General features: G+C 39.8%; 1 protein-coding gene across 2 annotated transcripts in view; it reads right to left on the reverse strand.

The window, feature by feature from the left end:
* Positions 1 to 3,950: 3,950 nt before the first annotated feature.
* Positions 3,951 to 18,140, reverse strand: part of trim67 (tripartite motif containing 67) — a 52,263-nt gene continuing 38,073 nt past the window's right edge. For both annotated transcript variants that reach the window (XM_073056598.1, XM_073056597.1), the window contains exon 10: positions 3,951 to 12,941. In XM_073056598.1, the coding sequence (XP_072912699.1) occupies positions 12,849 to 12,941 (93 nt within the window). In that variant the 3' untranslated portion in view covers positions 3,951 to 12,848. The remainder of the gene's footprint in view (positions 12,942 to 18,140) is intronic.

The raw sequence follows: 18,140 nt of genomic DNA on the forward strand, positions 1-18,140 counted from the left end.
TGAATGTAAAAGTTAGATTGAAATCCAGAGCCCAGTAGTGAAGAAGAACTGAATGATCAGAGGTGACATTTTCAAACAGGTTCGCAAACCAAAGTGTTGGGGACAATGGTGTGCAAAGTTATGAATGCTTTGAATTAGGAACATAGAATAGGCCCTTCGGCCCACAATGGTGTGTCGAATCAATTAGTAATCAAAACAGGTGGGTGAACAAGGATATGATGTTTTGGAAGAGCAAAAGAGAATTGAAATATTAAGGCTCAGAAGAGATGTTGTATTAATTTATATTTTAATTTCAAACTAGGTTTCTATTAATGTTTCTCACTTTGAAAATTGATTAATGAGCTCATTGTTGCCACAGAAGCAAAAGAATGTGAAATTTTGCAAATGATAAACGAAGACAATGGACCTAGCATCTCTAAGTGGATGTATCCCAAGATAAAAATTTATGCCTGACTTTTAAAAGGCAAGAGAGGAATTTGCACATGCCCTAACTATAATAATGCTCTTTGTGAATCTGGAGGACTAGAAGCTTTCTGATGTAGTGTTGTTAAAAACAGGGCAAGTCAAACTCAGTAATTATAGGCCAGTGGTTTTTTTTATTACTACCGGTAATTAACAGGATGTAGGCGTTGCCAGCTAAGCCAGCATTTATTGCCCATCCCTAACATTTAGAAGGGTTAATTGAGGATAACTGGCATGAATTTATTAAGGGATAGCAGCTCTGGTTTATGCAACTGAACTTTTTGAGGAAGTAACAAAGAATGTTATGGAGTCTGTACCTGGCTGGAAGCCTGAGAAGAGTCATTTTCTAAATCGATTTTAGCAAAGAGCTTGTCAAGTCCAATGTGATTAAGAAGGTAAATATTTAAGGGATTATGGAAAACTGGAATAAACAGAAGCTCAATGGGAGAAAGCAATGGTAATAGTAATTGGCAGGAGGTTGTATGCATTGGAGTTCCACAGAACTGTGACTAGTCCTCATGACTCTTGTGGAATGTATAGATTGGACTTAAAGATACGGACCGCAGTTAAGAAGTTTGCCAATGATGCCAAATTGACAGTGTGGTTGTTAAGATGAAAGTTCTGGTTTGGGGGGAAAATAGCAGTAGATCATAATAGAAACATAAAACATCAGCAAATCAAGCAGCTGGGGGTGGGGGGGGGGAGAAAAAAGTATCTTTAAGTCAAGGACCCTTCACCTACACTGGAAAGTGAGAAAGTTCACATTTCAAAGTTTATTATCAAAGTACATATGTGTTACCATATACTATCGAGATTCATTTTCTAGCAGACGTAGCAAAATAAGAAATAATTTGTAAAGAAATATTGTGTCAGGAATCCTTCCTAGACATACCTAACAAATTCCACCTCATTTAACTCTTTTGTCTTAAGTTGGTACCAATCACTATTAGGGAAGTTGAAGTCACAGTGTTATTTTTTAAAACCTGCCTCACAGTCTGTTCCTTAGTGTTGCTTGTAACACACAAAATGCTGGAGGAACTCAGCAGGCCAGTCAGCATCTATGTTCAGTTCTATGCATCTATGTACAGTTGACGTTTCGTGCTGAAACCTTCAGTTCTTCGGTGTTTCTGTTGCTATTCCAGCACCTGGCCGTGTGGTGTCCCGACAGCAACCTGGCCCTTAATGCCCAGAAGACCAAGGAGATCATTGTGGACTTCAGGCATGCTGGGAGCCACACTTGCGCCCCATCTACATCAATGGATCTGCAGTGGAGCTGAAGCTTCAATTTCTTTGGTGTCCAGATTTCCAAGGATCTCACCTGGTTCCGAACTCCTCCATCCTGATCAAAAAGGCACAATAGCGCCTTTATTTCCTATGGAGCATCAAGAAAGCTCACCCCTGTCCCAGGACACTGACGGACTTTTATCGCTGTACCATTGGGAGCAAGCTCACCAACTGCATCTCTAAGTGTGGTATGGCAATCGTCCCATATCAGACCGCAAAGCATTCCAGCGTGTGGTGAAAACTGTCCAGTGGATTATCGGCACCCAATTGCCCATCATTGAGAACATCTACCATAAATGCTGCCTGGGCAGGGTGAGAAGCATTATCAAGGATACATCTCACCGTAACCATGGACTTTTTACTCTTCTCCTGTCTGGTAGGCACTACAGGATCCTCCGCCCCCACACCAGCAGGCACAGGAAGAGCTTCTTCCCCGAGGCTGTGACCCTGCTGAACCTCACATCACAGCGTTAAGCAGTATTGCACCCATATTGTACTGTCTCAGTACTTTTATATTTGTATACTGTAGCACTTACTTTTTATTCACAGTTATTTTGTAAATAACACTATTCTTTGCATTTCTGATTAGATGCTAACTGCACTTCATTTGACAATAAAGTTAAATCTAATCTATTGCTGAATACTCCCCAGAGTGATTTCTCCCTTCCTGTTTATGACTTCCACCCACACTGACTCAACAGACAAACCCTCAGTGAAATTCTCCGTCTACAGCTGAAGTACTATCTCAGTAACGCCACTCCACTCATTAACCTTCTTCCCTTGCCCTGTATTTTAGTTCCATGTTCTACAATAGAATTTTATGAAAAACTATACACTTATAGACAAAAGACTGACAAACACCAATGTGAAAAAGATGACAAGCTATGACAGAAACGTTTTATTGTGAAGGGATGAAGGAGGCAGCCAGGGCCTGGAGTGGGAAGAGTGAAATGCTGAGAGGGCGAGGTAAATGTATCGCCCGCGGAATCCCATTGGAAGTGATACAAATTAGCAGTTAGAGTGATGTGATCAGGGCATCGGAGTTCAATTCTGGCGCCATCTGTAAGGTGTTTGAACATCTTCCCTGTGAACTACATGGGTTTCTCCCAGGTGCTCCAGATTCCTCCCACAGTCCAGAAAAGGCATACCAGTTAGTAGGCTAATGGGTCATTGTAAACCCCCTGTGATCAGGCTAGTGTTAAATAAGTGGGTTGCTGGGAGGTACGGCTCGTTTGGTTGAAAGAGTCTGTTCTGCGCTGTATCACTAAATAAATAATTATGGAGAACGATCCATTGAATGGGGAGGCTGGGACAAAGGAAACTTTATGTTCAGGCTGAGAGAAAAGTTCATTTGCAGTGGAGAGTGTGTGGAAGGAATTCACAAGGATGTTGGCTGGGATGGAGCTTGTGAATGGTGAAGGAAGGCAGGAAAGGCTGGGTTTGTTTACTTGGAGTGGATGAGGCTGGGGGTGAGGGGAACCTGACAGAAACCTACAAGTCATGAGGAACAATAGATAGGGTAGGTAGTATGAGAATACTTCCCAAAGCAAAGGGCAACGATTTCAATTAAGGCATGAGTAGTTTAACATTTGGACAAATGCAGTAGCCAAAGCATGCAAGTCTACAGGCCAAGCATGGTAAATAGGATCAGTGGTTGGTGGTGGACACAGTGGTCAAAGGGCATGCTTGTGTGCATATGTCTCTGAAAACTCCAGTTCTCAGCCCAAGAGAGGAGCTTTTAATTCTGAGATGCTCTGAAAAAAGCAGTCTTGCACACTGCAGTAGAGTGGAGATTTAAAGAAATTCTGAGATATATAAAGCCAAGAAATCTCAGCACAAACTCTGGCAAATGGTATTGATTCTACACAAAACATATCCTTTTCTGTCACTATTCCTGCATGGTTATCCAAGCACTGGTGTAGCCTGAGGGCTATTTAACCTTCTATCAACTAGAATAAAGCTCAGAGTTTTGGAAGTAAGATTCAACAGCTTACCTGAAAAATCTGAACATCTGGGAGTGGTGGACAAGCTACTGTGTGACATCCTGACCAACTGTGAATTATTAGTTCTTTTTGAGAAAGGCCTTTCTGATTCTAGACTTTTCCAATTCCTCACACAATGCATTGAGAGAAATGTTTTCTTTCCATAAACCAGCAAATTTAGCGTATGATCGAAGAAATAATATATTGAAACTCAAGCCAGTATAAACTGTAATAGCCAGATTTATTTAATTAACCAACTACAACATACATTTTTGGCACATCACAATTTATGAACATACACCAATTACAGGACAAATATTCACTGTTTATGCAATACCTGGTTTGAGAGCACTGAGTAGACAGAGTCACAGAATTGTATAAAACACAAAAAAGTACCAAACTCTCCAGTGTACATAAAAAAGTTTAGTGTTAATGAAATACCCACCAGTTACAACAAAAAGAACCAGCGGACCAGCCGCTTAAATCATTTATGACTGAATTAACATTTAAGAGTTTTTAAAAAGTACACTGGAACCCTAACTGGACAGAATTCATTCATTTTAGAGAGGCCAGGACCATCTCCAAGTCAATGCTGGTTAAGTACAAACTGCACAGTACTAAATTGCACTTTCAATATAAAAAGCATTGTGCTCTTTAAAGTTTTAGACAGTTGCATGTGGAGAGGAATGATCCATAAGCTATCCAGCTTTCTTGCACATTATTCAGGCAAAGATTTCTGCTCTCAATGAGAGCAAGTAATTCTGCAGTGTTAACTGTCTGGATTCTAAAACATTGACTTTAAATTTAAAGAGGTACAAAGCCACTTATTTTTTAAAAAGTGAATTACAATTTGAAAGAATAAAAAGCCACATTTTCTGTCTAGAAATAATGATTATTTGTCCAATTTACTGATCAATTTTATGTGTCTGATTTACAGACCAATGAAATAGCATATTCACAGTGAAGTTGAGGCAAAGAGTTCATGCTGGTAGGTTTGATCTTATGTTTTACCAGTCCCACTTTATGAGCAAAATCAAGCTTTAGGCCAAGATGTAAGTAACAGTTGTGTCCTTGAACAGTCACATCATCACCAACACCAAAAAATATCAAACTTTTGATGCAGGCTTGGGGTTGAGAGAGAGAATAAATCAAGGAATGGAGAGCAGAATCAACTTAGAATCAAATCAGAATGACTTAATTCTGCTCCTATGTCTTATGGCCAATAAATATTAACTGGGACCAAGCAGATTTTACTAACTCAAGGTCAGTGTTAATTAATAACCAAAAACGGCCATTTCCTTTTATATTCTGCCTAACTTACTTCACTGAGGAAACTAGGTTTTCCTCAAAAGGTTTGAACCCATCTTTCACATGTTCAGAGTTTCAGCTAAAATAAACTGCTGGGGCTCTTCTGTGTGGGGATTTCCAGAATGGGCCAACACTGAAGAACCTGTAATCAATATTTCTAAATACAAAATGAATAATGTATCTTCTAGCTTTAAAAGTTGTGGTTGAGGCAGGTTCTCCTGTGCTCAATGTCAATAATAACAAGGGAAAAATTATTAGAATTTTTATCACACCTGAAGCCTGGTAGTGATAGGTCAGCCGACAAACAGATACCGTGCTATTAAAATGCTGCAAACATAGAATGCCATTTAATAATTATTAAGTGTTAACAAAAAAAATATATGTAACCAAACAATATTCTGTAATACTTTTGATCAGTTAAAATAATTGGCTAAATATATATATAATAAATATGTTCTCTATAAAATTTAACACTTTACAGAATGCAAAGTTCATATTATAAGGAATCAAAAAGTTATCTAACACACAAATGAGACGCATTTTACATTAAACAGTATTCACAGTTACAATTTTTTTACTCCAATGCCAGTGCATTATATTATTAAATTATTATTTTATAGATATACGAGTCATACCCTGAAATAGGTTAACTCAAACAAAAAATTCTTAAGAAATGAAGATTGCAGATCTGTTTACTCTTGGCTCATTGCCTTAGACTGTAATGTTTATATAAAATCCTTTACATTACAATCTTCATAATTTATATTTAGTAATTCCCTCTAGCAAACAGTGCTATACAGCAAATTTGCCAACAAAAGTATATACTGGTCACCATTCTGACGGGTGGCAGTGGTTTAGCTGGCAAATAACATCTGTCCTGTGGTATACTGTGCCTTATTCAATACTGCTTACAAATTTCTAAATGTATTGTGGTCCACTAATAATAATTTAGAACAATGCGTTCAAAAGAGGTTTTGTATAAAATCAGCTTAAGACATTAAAACTTGCCAACACTACCCGTTTTGAGAACGAGATTGAACCTTGTTACTTGTCATTAAGGAGTTAAACAGCTTTAAGGATTTTGCATTTAGGAAAAAAGTTTACAGGACTGACACTGTGAAGAATGAGGTTTAAAAATTTTGCAACTTTAGCATTACCCTACATTCTAGAGTGTCATATACTTGTTGATCTAAGGAGGATGGGTTTCTTCTGAGGTACACTATCATTGCAAACCATCTCGACACTAATGCAACCAATACATAGCCCCAATGAGAAAGCAGTTTAACAGCATCACAAACACATTTTCTCCCTAAACAAAAATAAGAGGAGGTGGGGGAGGGAGGACTTTAATAGCTTATCTGATGGAGTTTGCATCAGGCAACCTCAGAGGACTTTATTCACTCAACATCTTCTGAGATTAATGCAGTCCTTGATGTGGTATGAAAAGCTTATGGACTACTTCAGTTCTTTGACGTAGTGAACCACGTTCTTCCAAAACTATAGAATCAGGGCGTGTCAGCATTCGTTCCTGTGGCAGCCCTCAATCATATTGATAATGATTATCCATGTTAAAAGCTTGTAAGTATTCTGTGTCTATTTTTGAGTGATCATATTGATAACTGCACATCTATTTTAAAAGCATTAAGTGTTCTGTGTCCATCATTTTTGTTGGATTTTGTACATTTTAACTACTCTCCCCATAAATGAGCATCTCCTAATATATCCCTTCGTTCTGCAAATAATCCTAGGTAATTTTTCCCTTAGCTACCTTTTTCAGAAATAGATTGACCGTATACCAAAACTTAGTTTAAAACTCCTCTCTTAAATCTCCTCTTAGCTTTTTATAATGAAAAAGATTCAAAGTTTCTGATCCATACAATGATCCTAATAAACCTCTTTCTGGTGAACCTTGGCATTAGACCATAAAACCATAAGGTACAGGGACAGAATTAGGCCATTTGGCAAATCGTGTCTGCTCCACCATTCAATCATATTATCCCTCTGTACCCCATTCTCCTGCCTTCTCCCCATAATCTTTGACCCCCTCGAAAATCAAGAATCTATCAACCTCCACCTTAAATATACCCAGTGATTTGGGCTACACAGCTGTCTGTGGCAATGAATTGCACAGATTCATCTCCCTCTGCTTAAATAAATTATTCCTCATCTCTGTACTGTCCCTCAATTTTGAGACTATGCCCTCTGGTCCTAGAATATAGGAACCATCCTCTCCACATCCACTCTATCTAGGTCTTTCAATATTTGATGGGTTTCAATGATATCCCCCCCCCCCCTTCATTCTTCTAAACTCCAGTGAGTACAGGTCCAGAGCCATCAAACACTCCTCAAAAGTTAACCCTTTCATTCCTGGGTTCGTTCTAGTGAATCTCCTCTGGACTCTCTCCAATGCCAGCTCATCCTTTCTTAGGAGTTCAAAACTGTTCCCAATACTCCAAGTGCAGTCTGACCACTGCCTTATAAAGCCTCAGCATCACATCCTTCTTTTCTATTCTAATCCTCAAAGTGAAAGCTAACATTGCATTGCCTTCCTTGCCATCAACTCAACCAGCAAGTTAACTTTCAGGAAATCCTGCACGAGGACTTGCACCTTTGGTTTTTGAATTTTCTCCCCACCCTTTTTACTTCTGCCAAAGTGCACGACCATGCAGTTCCCTACATGGTATTCCACCTGACACTTCTTTGCCCAATTCCTGATCTGTTTAAGTCCTTCTGCAGACAGCCTGCTTCCTCAGCGCTACCCACCCCTTCGAAGCGTCCTCAAACTCAGTCAAAAAGCCATCAAATCCTTCATGCAAATCATTGACATATAATATGAAAAGATCCCAACACAGAACCCTGTGGTACACCAGTAGTACCTGCCAGCCAACAAGAAAAGCCCCCTTTATTCCCACTCTTTGTCTCCTGCCAATCAGCCAATGCTCTATCCATGCCAGCATCTTTGCTGTAATACCATGGGCACTAATCTTGTTTTACAGACTCATGTGTGGCACCTTGTCAAATGCCTTCCGAAAGTCCAAATAAACAACATCCACTAAATCTCCTTTGTCTATTCTGCCTCTTATTTATTCAAAGAATTCCAACAGATCTGTCAGGCATGATTTCCCCTTTAGAAAACCATGCTGACTTTGGCTTATTGTATCATGTGCCCCCAAGTGCCCTGAAGCCTCGTCCTTAATAATGGACTCCAACATCTTCCCAACTCTAAAGTCTGGCTAACTGGCCTATAATTTCCTTTCTTCTGTCTCCCTCCCTTCATAAAGAGAGGAGTGACATTTGCGATGTTCCAGTCCCCCAGAACCATTCCAGAATCTAATGACTGATCTACCTTTGGACTTTTCATCTTCCCAAGCACCTTCTCCTTGGAAATGTCTGCCCCAACACTCTCACAGTTCTGGTATTTTGCTAGCGTTGTCCACTGCGAACACTGACGCAAAATACACCAATGCAATGCATCAAATGCAAATTAATTGCTGGTTCGTCTTATAAGAGCATTTGGGTGGCTGGATGGTGGGAAAGGAGAAGATAAATAAAAAAGGCAGGTGTTGTCTGTCACATGGGGAATCACCAAGCATTTGTTTTATTTTAAGCAATGTTGGTTTAAATGGAATTATTGAACAAGTCATCTCCCTAACCTGGATTTAACATTGTCCTGTGTACAGTATCTCCAATAATGTTGACCTGGAGTGTGAGCCCAGATTACCTATTTTACTGCTGACATTAGGTTTGAATTCATAAGCAATTACTTCAGAAATGTAAAGAATGCACTAATTAACTGGTTTTACTCTTCATTAATGTACACAGAACTTCCAGTAAACAGGGAATATACACTCAGTGGCCTCTTTATTAGGTACACCTGCAAATATCTAATCAGTCAATCATGTGGCAACAACTCAATGCATAAAAGCATGCAGACATGGTCAAGAGGTTCAGCTGATGTTCAGACCAAACATCAGAATGGGGATGAAATGTGATCTAAGTGACTTTGACCATGGAATGATTGTTGGTGCCAGATGGGGTGGTTTGAGTATCTCAGAATTGTTGTTCTCCTGGACAGGTCAGAAAGGCAGCAGTAACTCAGATAACCATGCATTACAACAGTGGTGTACAGAAGAGCATCTCCGAATGCACCACATGTCAAACCTTGAAGTACTGAGCTACAGCAGCAGAAGTGCACAGACATGCACGCAGTGGCCACTTTGTTAGGTACCTCTTGTACCTATTACAGTGGCCACTGAGTGTATGAGGTAATTCTTTGGGAAGAGCAAACGAGGCAGGGAAATATGTGATAAACAGAGGGGTCCCAGGATGTTCAGAGGAATAGAAGGCTTTTGAAGTTACATCAGTGGTGTGCAGTAGGGCTTCTCTAAATGCACAAAACATCAAACCTTGAAGTGGATGGGCTACAGCGGCAAACGACCACATGGGGTTACACTCCTGTACCTAATGAAGTGGCCACTGAGAGTGTAGTTAAGCGTTTAACAAAGGATTACTCATAACATGATTTACAAGGTGCAGTGTTTTGACAGTGAAAATTTAGGTGCAATTAAAATTTTGTTTTTCTCATTTCTCCTCATCTAAATTTTGCCACTTGCACAAGGTTGTTTGAAATGACAGTGGCACAGTTAGTAGAGTTGTTGTCTCACATAGCTCCAGTGACCTGGCTTCATTGCTGATCTCCAGTGGTGTCTGGCTGGAATTTGTCTGGTCTGTGACTACAGGAGTTTCCTCTGGGTGCTCCCTTGTCTTCCCACATCCCAAATGTACAGGTCTCTAGGTTAGTAAATGGCACCTAATCGTGGTAGAATATGTACAGGGTTGAGTGGTGAGAATAAATTGGGCTTGGGTAGGATTAATGTCCAATTGGGTGCTTGATGGTTTGCATATACTTGTTGGGGCAAATGGCCTATTTCCATGCTGTATCTCTCTATAACCAGCAAGCCTGCTCAGAAGTAGAGAATCAACTCAAGTCTAAAAATTTTTGCAGCTTGATTTCACCAGTTAGCACAATCATCCAGAAATAGGTTTCACAAAATTGGATCATTAAAATGCTATTGTCAGTTAGAGGGCTCAAAGAGTACACAAATTTAATTTCAGTTGAACCCACTAGCTGCAGTGCCGAGGGTTCACTTCTCCCACATAGGTAAGCTTGCAGGTTTTAAATGCACCAATTAACAGGGTAAGGACGTGCAAACCCTTTGGGTGGGAAGGAACCTTTCCGGTTGGAAATTAGACACAGGATAGAATATTCTTGGGTTTATTTCAATCTCCTGCTTCAACTTTTGTGTAAGATCTTCTGTCAGAATTGCTCCTGACCACCTCCCAAAATTTAGTAGATCACCTGCTGAGATCCAATCTCTTGGACCTCAAATATGCAGACCCATTCTGAAAATAACAGTCAGCGGTGCCTGCTTCATGATTGGCTGGTATCACCAATATCATTATTGAACAGCAAATAGAACAAACTGCTGGAGGAACTCAGCAAGCCCTGTCCATTTGTTCCAGATTCCAGTATCTGCAGAATGGTTCTGATGAAGGGTCTCAGCCCGAAACATCGATTGTTTATTCATTTCCATAAATGCTGCCCGACCTGCTGAGTCCCTTCAGCATTTTGTAAGTTAATCTGCAGAATCTTGTGCCTTCATTACTTAAACAAAGGTTTGATCACCTAGGTCAATGTTAAGAGTTTTTAAAATTTTATAGTTAAAGTAATTCTATCTAAAACCTTATCAAAATTTTGCACATCATCAAATTAAGTAGTGTCACCAATGTGCATAATCAGGTAAATAGTATCCACAACATCAGCAAATTCTGTTCAACTGTCCATGCAAAGCAACATTCATCTGCAATATTTTAAACATTCCTGGTGTCTGCCACTAACAGCACTTTACCTTGGAAACTATACAAACTGACAAACATTAGCAAAACAGACACTTGCAGTAACAATCACAAAACACCTCTATTATATTTATACAAACTTTTCAATATTTAGCTTATATCTGTACCTCTTCTTTCCACATAGTTTCCCGTAAACTATCTTCTCATACTTCATGGTTGATACAGCAAAGTAAATGGAAACAAATGCATTGATTCTGGTTCTGAAGAACTTCAGTGTGCATTTCTAATTTTACAGTGATCCTTTGGCCCACCCAAGGTTGGACTGGGCATCTGGAAGTGTAGTTCTCCAGTCAGCCACATGATGGTGCACAGGAGCACGAGTTGAATTGGCTCCTTGGAGAATCTCAACCATGTCTGGGATTTTATCAAAGGAACAGAATCACGGGTGTCTCCCATCGCTGAGGATGTATGTAGACGGCAATTTCAAAGGCAAAGTTGATGATGGCACCTCAGCAATCAGAAAAATGAACCAATGTCATGTAGATACTGGCTTAAAGCTATTTTAGTAACCAGTTTTATATTTGTCCTCGTGAACGCTGGAACAGCAATTTTACAGTTTTACATTGCAAAAGTGCAGGCTAATTACCAGAGACAGTAATTCTGGCAATTCACATTGAATCTTTTTTGCTTAAATATTTTCCTCCTATCAAAGAGAATATTATTTAAAGGCAGTACTTAGGAAAATTATCAATACCTGCTCTAGAGAAATTTGATTTTAAGTCCTATATACCTTTAAAAAATAACTTACCCATATTTTATATTAACAAACCCAAATACATCCCCCCAAATACTAGTTAACCTCTTTACCCATGCTTGTTGCTAAGGGCTGATGCTTTAGCAGGCATCTCAACAGTGGCATCAAGTCTGCTCGATGGGTCAAACTATTGGAGAAAGTAAAGCAATCCTCCTAATAACACTGTCCTTAGGCAGCTTACTCCTTCCTTTCTAGTCCAGTGGTTTCCTCATCTGCTAGATAAAACCCTGTTCTCTTTATCTTGTTGTTCCATACTTCATATCAAATCAAATATATCAAATGTCTTAACTAGGAGAAACAGAAAGCAGTGGCGGGAAGCCAAGATACCTTTACACCACTAGACCTGCATTTACTTGCTATCCAGAAATCTGGGCACATTCCTAGCATTGACCAAAACTGGGACCACAGAAGCACCAAGCAAGTAGCAAACATACTGGCTGCTCAAGCAAGCTAGTTAATTGCTTTCTTCATCACACCCATCTGTGTGCCAGGGCACTGCAACTTTAAAAAATGACAGGATTTGCTGAAGTAAAGTATCCTCTTCACTTTGTTACTAATTTATTTGAAAGCTACAGTGTCATGTCTGTCTCCCAGCTTAATACTCCTCATTTAATCAGTTGATCTTTACCAACTGTTGGGAATGACTGTGCTATAAGATTCTATCTTGGTTTATATGAATGTCCCCATTCAAATGTTTCCTGTTGACCTAAAGAATTTATGATCTCTTGTAGGAAAACAAATCCAACATGTCAGAGTTGTTTTCATCTTTCACTGGAGATGAATTTTTTATCATTCCATAATCTGATGTATTGTACATTTCTTTAAAGAAAATAATAACAGACTGCTTGGTGCAAGCCTGCTTGCAGTGTGAGTGGAGATTTCAGTTATCCATGTTCTCTGACACAACAGGTTGGTATATGTGTAACTAAAGCTTATTACTAGTGTAAACTGATCTGAATGCTATTTGTTTGCCAGTAGTTCTTGAGTTTTAAATCATAGCAGTGATGTGCAACTAAGATTTAATGAGAACTTCAGGAGCAAAGAATTTTAAAGGGATTTTAGTCTATTTTTTGCATTTGGTATTGGGAACTTTGAAACTTTTTATACCTGAATCGACTGTCATTTTGCTGGTTACTGAAGTGTCAGTACTTGGTCTTGCTTTTGGGGCTGTAGGATAGTGAAGATTTGACTTGCTTGATATGATTTGGAACTTCCAGTCCTGTATGAAGGGTCACCTATTGACAGAAAAACACAAAGTTTAACAGCAGTAGGAACAAATGACAATGTTCATCACTTTATGTACAGAAATCCTACAATCTCTTTGACACCCCTACCATCAAGCAGGAGGTATCAGAGCATTAGAAGGAGGACTGCTAGGATGGGAAACAGCTTTATCCCCCAGACCATGGGACTACTGAACTCCTTGCCACCATCCAGGTCTCATCATGTATGAGGCACCAGTAGCATTATACTGTTTACTTTTTAACTTGTGTCGTAAATGTACCTAATGCTAAATTCGAATTCAAGTTTAATCACTAGCCAACCATATATGAATATAGCTAAATGAAACAGCTTTCGTCCAGGCCCAAGGTGCAAAACACATGCTGATGACACACAGCACATATGGTTATAACAGAAAACAGACACTATATATATATATATATAGCACAAGTCCCTGAATGGCATGGCATGGCCTGTAGAATGATGATGCATGGGATGTTGTCCTGACCCAGCTTGTTCTTCCACTGAGTGAGCACTGGAGGGCAGCACTGAGCGAACACTGGAGGACAGCACACGGACAGGACGGGTCACCCCCCTCCCCCCCCCCCCAAACCAGCATGGACACCAGTGTGTCCACAGAGGCCTCTGCTCACTCCCACACCACCTTGGCATCTCCTCTTCTGGGAGGCTACAACAAGAAGACTAGTCCTCGCCACATCTGAGGCAATGCAACTTGTCTGCTGTCAGTCTCGCCAGTGAACCAAACCTGCAGTACTCCACAATACCAATGTCCAACAGGGTCTTGTGATCATAACAAAAATGTCTAAGATAATCATCTGCTACTTTTGTCGCACCTAAATGTCAATTCTTCTGGAATACATTTAATTATTTGTTAATTTATTTGTGGTAACATTACTTTGTGTTGTGTGAGAGTTATATGTACCGGTTTGTGCACCTTGCTCTGGAGGAACATTCTTTCATTTGGCTGTATACGGTAGAATGGTAATAAATCTGAACTTGACTAGAAGCATTTTATTATGAGCTGGTGTGAAAATTGCTGTCAGGTACAGAATTGTGAATCCCGACAGATCTACTCAGTATAAGAACAAAGTGAAGGAAATGCAGGTTCAACATTTATCCCTTAATATATGATAAGAGAGATTGAGAAGATGGAGAAGGGATCAAGGGGCAGGGTGTGAGGCAAGAGTGAGTAAGAAAGATTGAGAGCTTGAGCGAAACAGAAAATTTGAATATGAATGAAACTACAAAGGAATATTTCAACAACAAAACAGTTTGTTTGAAAAGTCAAGAATGAGGGGGGAGAGCGGGGGTTCTCATTGGAACTTATCAAATATTGAAAGGCCTTGATAGAGTGGATGTGGAGAGGATGTTTCCTACAGTGGGAGAGTCTAGGACCAGAGGGCACAGACTCGGAATACAAGAACACCACTTTGGCACAGAGATGAGAAGGAATTTCTTTAGCTGGATAGTGTGAACTTGAGGAATTTACTGTGCAGACCATCATTGGGTATATTTACAGCAGAGGTTTATAGGTTCTTGATTAGTGAGGGTTAAGAGGAGAATGCGGTCGAGAGGGATAATAAAATCAGCCATGGTGGAATGGTGGAGCAGACTCAATGGGCTGAATGGCCTAATTTTGCTCCAATGGCTTATGTTTGTATGGTCTATGGAAAAGCTAGTGTATACCACAATGGCAATAAAGGTCTCATGAAACCTCCGTAGAGATTCTGAGATTCACATTGCTAACAATGAATACATTTATGTAGAATTGAGGCTCAGGTAAACTGTAAAGCAAGCAAAAGGAATAGTAAGGAGGAGAAGATCTCTAGTCTTCCTAATACACAGTTAAGCTGCTTATATCTTTCTGCATAGTACCAAAGGGAAACAAAAGATTTTGTATTTTCATGATTGGAGAATTGTGTTCACCAGGAACACCTCCTGATAGTGATCCTACAGAATGGTCCAGATTAAAGTAAATCAAACTTTTCCCAAATCTAATATTTTCCTCCTTTAACACAGGATAATTTCTTAATTAAAGTGCAACATGGATCTCCTAAACAAATTAACTCTAATTTTTAGTCTGTCCTTATTACAGACTTCTGCTATTTCATCCACTCATGCTGTGGTAATGAGCGCCCTCGAATGGTCACACATTCCTTTTCTTTATCCTGTTATTGAAACTTTCCACCAGAAATTCCCAAACAAAATCCAAAATGTCTTCCTATGTTAAAAGTTTAAAAACACAGTTTTGGGGGCACACTTTAGGTTGAGTTGGAGTGAATCAGAAATTATGCAATGATTTTCCTCTGTGGAATTTGCAGCAAAGAAAAGGTTAACAATATCCAGGCAAGGATGGATTGCATCTATAGTGCACCAGCCCAGGCAAGAAAGGTCTTTGAAGAGCATAGCTTCCTTTTGCACAGCCAGGGGTGGGGGGCGATGGTGGGTAAGGGGTGGGGAGTAACTTTGCTTACAGAGCCGTGATAAGCGATTCAAGGTAGAGAAACCAACTAAGGGACAATTACTTTATTAGCATCAAAGCATCCACTGGTTGTTAGCTTCTGGTTTCTATTGACACCTGTACTGTGAATGGCGATTGTTCTCACAAATAAGGAATTCAAACATACACAGATTACCAAATGGTTAATATCTGTAACTGCTAGTCAATTCTGTATAAAAATGGCATTTCTCAGTTCAGACCAGGACAGGGCCATGCTGTTCCCTTGTATACAAGTAAACAAACTATGATAGAGGAATGAGTGCAAGTTTTCAGAGACCATTTAATCAGTGACAACAACTAAAATCTAACTGAACTCTGGTGTGATCTTGGTAGAGACCATCCCATCAGAGAGCCATAAAATTAGTGATTTAGTGCAAATGGGGGGGTGGGGGGGAGGCAACATGTCTCTGATCATCCACCAGAATTACACTTGCCGACCCAATGAACCCATACAGGTTTTACTCAAATTCAATGAATAAACCCTCTTCTTGCTGCAATCTCTTTTTGTCCCCAGAATGTCACCATAAGACCATAAGGCATAGGAGTGGAATTATCATCCACAAACTTGGCCACAAAGCCATCAATTCCATCATCCAAATTGTTGACATATAACATGAAAAAAATGGTCTCAACACTGACCCCTGTGGAACATCACTAATCAATGGCAGCCAACCAGAAAAGGCCACATTTATTCCCACTCCGCCTCCTGCCAGTCAGCCTATCTTCTAACTATATTTGTATCTTCTCTTTACCTTGTTTACAAAAGGTTCAATATTATACATTAAATCATTAAACAAGAAAACATTATAACTATTCTAATTAGCTCCTCCCCGCCCCTTTCTGTCTATTACCCCCATCACAGCACTGGAGATACTTTAAACCACTTTTTATAATGCTGTCTATATTGTAAATGCATGTTGGTATTTATTTATCTACATTTGATTCCAATCCTTCCTTTAACCTCTAACTTTATTAGTTTTATTCTTTATATATAATGCTTTATAATTGTTGAATGTTTATTGTTGCATACTGCACCCTGACCAACACACTACAGCAGATTCCTGCCGAAGGGTTTTGACCTGAAACGTCGACTGCACTTTTTTCCATATATGCTCTCTGCTGAGTTCCTCCAGCATTTTGCGTGTGTTGAGCAGATTCCTAATACATGTAAATATACCCAGGTTGTGCTGACCTTTAAACTTAGTTTAAGATCAATCTAACCCTTCCCTCCTACATAGCCCTCCATTTTTCTTTCATCATGTGCCTGTCTTAAGAGTTTCTTATACATCTCTAATAAATCTGCCTCTACCACCATCCCTGGCACTTTCTGTGTAAAAATCTTACCTCTGACATCCTCCCTCTAATCACCTTAAAGTTATGCCCCCCTGGTATTATCCACTCTGCTCTTGGTGCTTTACCTGTTCTGACACAGTGTATCATTATTCTGACGGGAAGCACCTGGCTTTGTAGAAGCCCACATTCAACTACAATCAGGCTGACTGGAACGACGTAATTGTGTGTGGGATTGAGCAGAAAGCCAGATGTAAACTTATTCATTTCTCTGTAGAAGCTGCAGAAAGACGAGGGTTAAGGTAATGTCCAGGTAAAGATAGTTTATGGACGGTGTGCAGTCAGCCCAGGTAAGAAAGGTCTTTGAAGATTATTGTTTCCCTTTCTATGCCAATTAGCTGCAGTCCCCTGCTGTGCAGAGACAAGATAAGGATGCAAACAAAGGATTAGTTTCTTTACTAATTCTGAAATATTATCGCCCTTTAATGTGTAGATTCCATTAGCTATTGAAACCTATTATTGGAGACTAATCATGCAAATAAGATTTTTCAACACAAGGTTACCAATTGGTCAGAATCTGTACCCAAATAATCAATTCTGTATAAAATGGTCGTTTTTTTGTTCACATTTCAGGACAGTGCAGAGGCAGGGACCATGCTGTTCCCCTTGTGCATAAGACCTTATGTCATAGGAGCAAAATTAGGCAATTTGGCCCATCGAGTCTGTTCTGCCATTCCATTATGGCTGATTTATTACCCTCTCAACCCTATTCTTCTGCCTTCTCCCCATAACCTTTGACACCCTGATGGATTAAGAATCTATAATCCTCCACGTCAAATATACCCAAGGACGTGGCCTCCACAGCCATCTGTGGCAATGAATTCCACAGACTCACCACCCTCTGGCTAAAGAAATTCCTCCTAATCTCTGTTCTGAATGTATGTTCTATTCCAAGGCTGTGCCCTCTGGCCTAGACTCCCCATTATTGGAAATGTCTTCTCCACATTACTCAATCTAGGCTTTTCAATATTCAATAGGTTTCAATGAGATTCCTTCTCATTCTTCTAAACTCCAACAAGTACAGGCCCGGAGCCATCAAGCACTCCTCATTAACCCTTTCATTTCTGGAATCCTACTTATGAACCACTTCTGGACCCTCTCCAATGCCAGTGTATCTTCCCTTAGATAAGGGGCCTAAAACTACTTGCAACACTTCAAGATGGTCTGATCAATGGTCAGCACAAGTTGTGCATAATTGTGATTGAGGAACCAGTGCAAGCTTTCAGGGAGCAGTTCATCGGTGACAACCCACTGAATGGTTCGATTATTAATATAGAACACTCTGCACTTACAAACCCTTTGGTTGCTTAGACTCTTCCCAGGGTCTTCCTTTATATTAAAC

Source organism: Hemitrygon akajei, chromosome 9 (genome assembly GCF_048418815.1).
Source record: "Hemitrygon akajei chromosome 9, sHemAka1.3, whole genome shotgun sequence".
Lineage (NCBI taxonomy): Eukaryota > Metazoa > Chordata > Chondrichthyes > Myliobatiformes > Dasyatidae > Hemitrygon > Hemitrygon akajei.